Source organism: Anser anser, assembly GCF_964211835.1.
Source record: "Anser anser genome assembly, chromosome: 2".
Lineage (NCBI taxonomy): Eukaryota > Metazoa > Chordata > Aves > Anseriformes > Anatidae > Anser > Anser anser.
The window spans coordinates 128,939,860-128,948,004 of NC_139721.1; the positions used below are offsets into that span (position 1 = coordinate 128,939,860).

The window sequence follows — 8,145 nt, forward strand, 5'->3', positions numbered from 1 at the left end:
TGTTTTTGTTTGTTTGTTGTTTTTTAATGTGTACAAAATAAATAAATGACAGCTTAATTTGTACATTCATTTAGGCATGCTACCTTAGAAATGTTTTATTTTCTAATGGGTAGATGTAGCAATAAAGTCTTCAGGAGCAGAACTAGTTCAACAACTAGTTAGATGACACTACCTGTGTAATAATGGGGAAGGAGGACTGGACTAGCACTTGGGAGTTATAACTGGTGTTGTGAAAAAATGTCCAGAAACCCTTTTCCAAATTTTGTCTGCTGTCCAAATTTCTGCTTGCTTACTTCTGACATCAATCTAGTTAAGCAAAAAAGTCTTCTACTGTTCTTTCTCTGAAATGCTGAATGCCGACCACCTTTTTGATAGTAATGTTGATGCATAAAACTCTTTTATTAATTGAAATAATCAGAGGATAGTAACACAGGAGTAATCAAAAAAGGTGGAGTAATATTAAAACCATCCTGTTTGAATTTCAAAATATTTCATGACTGGCTGATCAATAACTAGTTATGTCACTTCTAAACTGCTCAGGCTGGTTAATGGAAATAAAACTAGTGTCTCCATACGTAATAATTCAGAACAGTTTTTCTAAGTAGCAGGCTTACTGGTAATAAACAAATAATTCCACAGTTAATTAATTCCACAATTAATAAACACAGTTAATTCCTCTAAATTGAACCTTCAAGGAATACTGTATTCTTGAAGGTCATGATCAAGAAGGTTCATCCATTGACACAGATGCTTATTATTCTGAATATATTTACCTTTGCAGTTATAATGGAGAATGGGATCTGGCTCGTAAAGCTATGGATGACATTTTGTATAGAGCACAGCTAGAACTGTATCCAGAACCTCTGCTGGTAGGTAACATATTTCAACATTTTTAGAGTAGAATTATTAGTCTAATAAGTCCTTCCAGTGAACATCAAGCCAGGAACCTAAATCTCATGAGATCTGTGTGGCTGCGCTTGGTTATTTTATCATCTTCCCTAGTGAATAAGCTATTTACAGTAGAACACTTCCAAGTCTTGAAAGCTTAATGATAGTGCAGAAGTACTTTGAGGTTCATGTTAAGTAATAGCCACATCTTTAAATCGGAGACTTTGTTTTAAATAATGACAAGTGTTAAATATAAAATAATTCTAAGAGGTAATTGCAACCAGCGTTCTTAATAACCTGTGCAAAATGGTAGCATACATATTTGACCTTAAACTGGAATTGTACACAGTGATCTTCATGGAGTAATAAGAATCATATGATAAAAGTCTTCTCTAAAATTTTGATCTTCACGTTAAGAATTTAACTGCATATTTCCTCGCTCTAGGTTGCTAATGCAATAAAAGCTTCACTGCCTCAGGGTGCCATGAAATCTAGTAAAGAAGGCACAAGGTGCATTCAGGTTGAAATTACACCTACTTCATCCAGGATATCAAGAAATGCTGTGACTAGTATGTCTATCCGAGGGCATAGATGGAAAAGGCATGGTAAGAAGCACATTTTACAATGAATTCTTAGCTTTTTACACGTGTTTAAAGTAATATTGAGGATTTTGTCTTTGCGAATCTTCATTATTAGTTAAAATGTCTTCAGTGAGCCAATGCTATACATTCGTTCTTTTTTAAAATGAGATTCTTCCTAGGAACAAACTTAATCACATTTTTAAAGTGGGTCTGGAGCAATACTAAGATTGGCTATGTACTACATGAAACATGTCACGGTTGGACTTTGGTGCCGTTCTGCTGCTGCTGATAAGAAAGTGGCAGTTGGGACTTTTTTAAACTGGTAAATGGGAATCTTATTGTAGTTCAGAAAGTATATTCTCTCTTTCCCTAACCCTCTTTTTTTTTTGAAACGAACAACTTTTTTTTAAGGGCTGCTGTACAAAGTTTTTGATTATTTAAAGAGGCTGTTCTCTTTTGAAGGGTAGTGTATGGCACCTGAAGCAAAGCCACAAAAACTCGTCTGTCTTAAATTATTTAAATAACAATGGGATTTAAGGGTAAAGGGATAAATTACTATTTTTTTGGACAAACTAGTATAAGGGCTTCCCCAAAGTGAAGCACATTTCTGTGCTGAGAAGTAGAAAAAAATGGTGCTGAGTATACTTGCAAAGGACAAACATTATATTCCACTTCTTCTACCAGCTTCAGATGAGGGAAGAGCTGCTGGACCAGAGATCAAAACTTCAGATTGCTTCCTGTGCTGGGCTTGTAATTGTGGTGAAAAGCTAAGGGAGTGAGTGTAGATAATGCCTTTTTAATAGGTTCAATAAAGATTTTGAAGCAGTATATCAGAATGAATTCTGTATAGTATTTACTGCATGAACTTTTGTAGTAGATAGGCAGTTCAGTTAGAAAAATATTGCAGAGTTCTGTGTCATAAAAGAACCTAGGAGTATTTCAGGTAAGTGTTGGAAATTATTTATAAATACGCTGGTAGAAGATGACTTTAAAATAGCGGTAGAACTTTCAGAGCTGTTGGTATTAGTGGTACCAATAGCGTAAGCCTTCGAAGGGAGGAATGAAGTTAAAGGAAGTTAAAATAATTAAAGTTATTTTCATTTAAAGGAAATAAAAATATTTCATTTATAAACTGTTTAAAACTGTGAGGTAAAGCTAAGGAATAAAGCATTAGTGTCTTTCCTATTGGACCGCACTCATAGCAAGTCATTACTGAAATCTGAAGACTGCTAAGGAACATTTTAGCCTTTACTGTTTGTTTTCCTTTATTCTGGCTTACATTTTTTAAGAAGGGAATATTGACCAGGTCTCAGAAAACTGATAGCTTAGCTTTTAAACTCAGATATGCCCTCTGAAGCTTGGCAGTTTTGCTAGCTATTATTTTTGAGTGGTTCTGATGTTTGTACAAAGTGGATGGGGACACAGATCAGGGGTATTGAGTGTTCGCTCATTCAAAGGAATTGAAAGTGTATTAAAATAAGCATTCCCTTGCTCCTGCATTTACAGAAAAAATGAAATACAAAAACCACGACAGAATTTGCTCTGGAACCATCCTGATGTAAATCCATTTTTTCAGCAAATACAAGAATCTGGAAGCTTTTACAATTACTGCATTCTTACAGGGGTGATACTTCTGTGAAGTTCAAGAACCAGTGGGTGGGACAAGTATGCACTGCAGCAGATAACAGATGAAAGAGAAATAACAGTAGGATTCATAGAAATGAAGGGAAATGCAGTGTTTTGTGGAGCTTTCATATAAAGCAGGACAATTTGAGATAAACAGTGATAATCTAGCTAGTATGACTGAAGCAAGTCAGTATTTAGGGATAAGGACTAGAAGCTCATTTTATTTGGGTTATTGGAAAAACTTTGAGTTTGTCTCAGTGGTACAGGATTTGATGAAGAAGAAAATCAGTTATACTGATGGTGGGCGGGGACAAAAACTTGTATAGCAGATTTTGGAAATAGCTATAAGTTTGAAGTCTATGTAAACATGAGGCTAGTTTAAAGGCAAAAGATGAACCTACAGTATTTTTGACTTACCAGTTGGCCAATTATTTTGGTTTAAGTGGCATACATTCCAAGCATGTAGTACTTCAGCTAGCCTAGTCAAAAATTTCATTACAAAATGCTTAAAAATAAATTGCTTATAACTGGAAAAGAAGTCTTTTAAAGTCAGAATAAATATTCTCTGGATTTCAAAATTCCTAATAAAATTCAGTGCTCCCCAACCCTTGATAAAAGAAAGATGTGGAACAGATACTCAGGATAGGTGTAAAGGATGACGATGCTTATACTTACAGATGGGTGCTTGAATTAAAATGAGTACTGGAGTTGTTAGTAATAGGATAACAAACCTTGTACCTCTTGACCACTATTCTCTCTTCCACAGTGACAAGGAAAAATATATTCAGGGATTTTATTTTTGTGCTTCAATATGAAATGAATTATACAATGGACGATACAGCTAGATGTAGTATGATCTTGCGCATTATGTGGACAAGACCTTACAGAGCAAAATATCCCTTGCAGGAGTGAGAGCAGTAATTTTCAATCATTGTCTATTTGTGTAAAGTAAAATAAATATAAAAAAATAATACAGCTGATCATATTTCCAGTTGAGAAGCACATACTTTTTTAAAAACTAGAAAAAAAAAATCAATGTAATACCAAAAATTTAAGGCGCTAGTTCTTGCTAGCCTGTTAGAACTCTAGATTGAAGTCTGTTTTGGAAACAGGGCAACTTAATGTTTTTTTCGAATCAAGCTGGTTTTGCCAATTTGGACTTCTGACAGAGGTACTAAATGTAAAGGTCATTTGCAAAGTGGATCCGTCTACTCAAATGAATAGGATTTATAGACTTCATTGATATTAGCCATCCCTTAAAAACAAATTACTTAGTGCTATTGAATTGGATTGCCTCTAAATTTGTAAAGCATAAAAAAGAGGATTTGATCTAGCATTAGTGTTTGTGTTTTAAAAAACAAATCCTGAGTGGCATTTATGTTTCCATTCAAAAATAGAGGAAAAGCAGAAAAATCATAGAGTTTATAAGGTACACAAACACTTAAATGAGTGGTTGTTTATTTGGAAGCTAGGGCAAAAAAATAAAGCAAACACTGGCAATGCTTTCTCTAGTAATATAAAATATATCAAGCTACCCCATAAAAGGGCTGTTGGGGAAGAACTTCTGTGCAGGTGAGACAAATACCCTGATGTAACAGACTCAGTAAGAATTGCTGAGCAGATGCTAGGAAGATGTATAACAAAAACAAAGATACTGACTAGACAATAAAGACTAGATGATTTTTTCCCCCATTACAGGAATTGACTTTCAGGTAGTGTACAAAGAAACGTTAGTCACTGAATCTCTGTGGAGAGAATTGTCCTACTATTTTTGAAGCAGCATTAGTTCTTTAAGTAGTTACAACTTTTTTTTTTTTTGTGGGGGGGGAGAGGATCTGGAATGTATGTTAATTTGGGGTTATAAGCTTGACAATAATTCAAAATGCTGATGTTGTTGTGCAGGAAATGCAGCTTGAGCTTCTGGTGGTTAAAACTGAATTACAATCCAAATGGGCAGTTTGTTTGTGTAAATGATGGAGGCAATTGTAATAATAAGGTAGACTATGATTTAAATCTTTTAAACTAGTCCTTAGCAGCTGGTAATCATGAAATGCATTTACCAAGGTTGGTTGTACTACTCGAAGCATTCAGAAACACAACTCCAAATGTATTTTTCTTCAAATCCTACAGCATATTTATATTACCTTTCAAAGTGCCATAATTATTTAGTTTCATCTGTACAAAATTTAGCAGTTTCTTTGCTTTCTCTTTTGCTACATTGCCTTTTGCACTGGGTATTAATATCTCTTTCTCAAAGGATAGACCCACAGAGTTGTCCATCTTGAAGCAGTATTATCTTCAAAACCAAATACTACGAAGCTGAAGGTTAGCTTTAGGTGTTCTTAAAAATTATAAGGACGGGGTACTACTGTAAGGGACCTGGTTTGTGTAGCCTTACTCCTTCCAGAGGACTTGTGGATATTATGGGAGATAGCGATAATAGAAGTTGAGATACCTCACGTCCTCTTTTCATTGATTTCCTCCTGTAGTTCAATGTTAAGCTCAGAAAGGTATATTACCTTTCGTTAAAAGTAGTTAATAGGAGTTAGCATAATTACGTTTAATCTTTATTCGAGTAAAGCTTAGTGGTTGTTTTTTTTTTCCCCAGTTCATTGTTGTAGTGATTACACAGCTGTGGGAATCTAGCAATGGTGGATAAAGTGCTGATACACAATAGGATATTGCATTTAGAAATGCATGCCACTGAACAATAATTCAATATCACTATTACCACAAAATCCATGAAATAAATTCTTCCTCTGTTCCTCCAGTCTGTGCTGAGCCCTGGACTTCATGCACTCTGAATCTCCTTTCTTTGGAGCCGGGTGCTGCTAATCAGTGCTTTTCTGCCCTTGGTGGGGAAGGGGCTGACAGCGAGCTCTGTTCTGCCCTCTCCTCTGCCTGGTTTCCTAGCTGCCAGTGAAGTCTCTGGGCTTGTGCATGTGGAGACCCATGGATCCTGGGAAGAGGTGGTGCTGTGAAATAAGGTGCCCGTAGTGGCACTGACGGGGGGGAGGAAGGGGTTTGAAGATTGCTATAGGAGAGGCACAGCTGCCTCACCCCTGTGCAATGAGTCCAATAAGGCCAACGAGAGTGTTGGTCTTCTCTCCTCACTAACTTTCTCCTCCTGTGTTTTTAGAAAAAGTGCTATATTTGGTGGTATGAGTACTGCTGCAGTTCGTGGTGCTCAATTGCAATTCTTACCTTGTTACTGACAACAGAAGACGTTTGCAAAAATCGCTCTTAAAGGGAGTAACACAGCTTTTAACTTGTGTTTCATGCCTAGTATCAGGAAAGTAGTGGCTAATAGCAGCAATTCTTAATGCCATTTCCACTGCATAGTACAACTTGTTAGATGGATACTTTTGTTAATGATACTTCTGTTAATAGTTGACTAGTTAATTAGAAAGAATCATAACAATTAGCTTTTGCTGGTAAATTCAGTGTTAGCTCTTCCACGTGGGGACAGGGATGCCCATCCCTGCCAGAAAAATCTTCTGCCCCTGAGACTTATTTCTTTTCTGTGATGAGTGCAGACAGCACAACAGTAAGGAGCCCAGCTCTGCAGCACGCTGTGCCTGGAAGTACAGTGCCTGCGCAGGAGTCCTCAGTGTGGGGGCTGGGGGAAGGTCCCCTCCAGTTAAAATAAAATTTCAGTTTTGAAATACTGAGTGTGAGGTTTCCCAGTACGTGGGTGCAGGCCAATATTCAGAAGATTGAAGCCCAGAATTTAGAAATAAAATTCCATACTCACTAATATTGCTGATTAACAAGACTTTGACATGTGAACATCTGCTTTAATTCATAATGCTTTAGTCATCTGTTTCTGTTGTTTTTTTGTTTCATGTTTTGTTTCAGACATCTTTTGTGTGTTTTTTTTTTTCTTATCCGTCTTTAATTCTAGAACAACCAGAGAATGGTAATGATGCTACTGAATTGGGCAACTTTATCATACCTGAGATTAGTGTCACAAATGTGTCTGGAGAGAGAACCGGGAATGGGGAAAAGAGCAGAGCACTAGCAGAGAATGATGTTCAGCATATACAGGGAGTACAGGAAACAGCTACAGATCCTAGAACTGACAGCAAAGGCATGCCAGAAATCAGGAGGCAAAAATCTGTAAGAAAAATGATGGATGATGGAATAAACTCAACTGGCAGAGTGCAGTTTTAGCAGACCACTTGTAGCTGCACTCTAAGGTACCGCTGTTGATTGAAAGGATCACTGCTGCATGTTTGGAGAATTAAAGTATGCAGTTAATATATTTGCATGCGTAATAACACAAATGCATGTATTGCACACAGCTTTGTCTGTGCCACAGACAATGATGACGTACTTACAAGTAGACACATTTAATCTGGAGGCTGTATGCTGTGAGACTCAACACTTCTTTGATTGTATTGAGCATATTTACTGGATTTACAGATCCAGTGATCAATGGTATGAAGAATCAATCAAAATGGATGTGAAAATTATCTCACTGTGTACCTAAGGTATTCCAAATTGGACTTCTCAAGGTATATAGGAGATTTCATGTTCCATTGTGCTTGAGTTTTCAACTTAATACCACCAGACTTATGATGCAGAAGGTGACCTTTCAGTCCTAAGGCATTCTTGGGTTGCTAAATGAGCAGGTGCCGTATTGGGTTTTCTGGGACATTGATCACAGATCTTCATAATTAATCAGCTTTGCAAAATCACGTATTGGAGCACTTGCTCAAAATGAGATTTATACTTTTTTTTTAGTTTTGTGCGGTATCTTCTAATATGTTTCTAATCTCCTGCATGAATTAACAATAATGCATTTTTTTCAAAATCACTACAAACTGAGGTTGTGGGCATGCTTTTTGATCTAGTTAATGCAGTATTATTTGCTAGCTTTATATCCTAATGAATCTTAATTCCAAAATGTAATAGGTAAGTGTTTTGTCTTCTATTCTCTGTTCTTTTGCTTCATGGCTTCATGCTTGTAAATATCAAAGCCTAGTAATAAAAGTCAATAAAAGTGAGAAAGCCAAATGTTAATATTTTTTTTCTCCCTACCACACAG

General features: G+C 36.4%; 1 protein-coding gene across 8 annotated transcripts in view; it reads left to right on the plus strand.

Annotated features, from left to right (window-relative positions):
• The window catches only part of HYCC1 (hyccin PI4KA lipid kinase complex subunit 1), a 45,337-nt gene that overhangs the window by 32,639 nt on the left and 4,553 nt on the right, over positions 1-8,145 (plus strand). For 5 of the 8 annotated variants that reach the window (XM_083824510.1, XM_083824512.1, XM_083824511.1 and 2 more), the window contains exons 9-10: positions 782-869; positions 1,334-1,493. In XM_083824510.1, the coding sequence (XP_083680636.1) occupies positions 782-869; positions 1,334-1,493 (248 nt within the window). Of the gene's footprint in view, positions 1-781; positions 870-1,333; positions 1,494-6,999; positions 7,295-8,145 lie in introns of all 8 variants that reach the window. The other 3 variants (XM_083824515.1, XM_083824516.1, XM_083824517.1) reach the window with 2 other exon arrangements.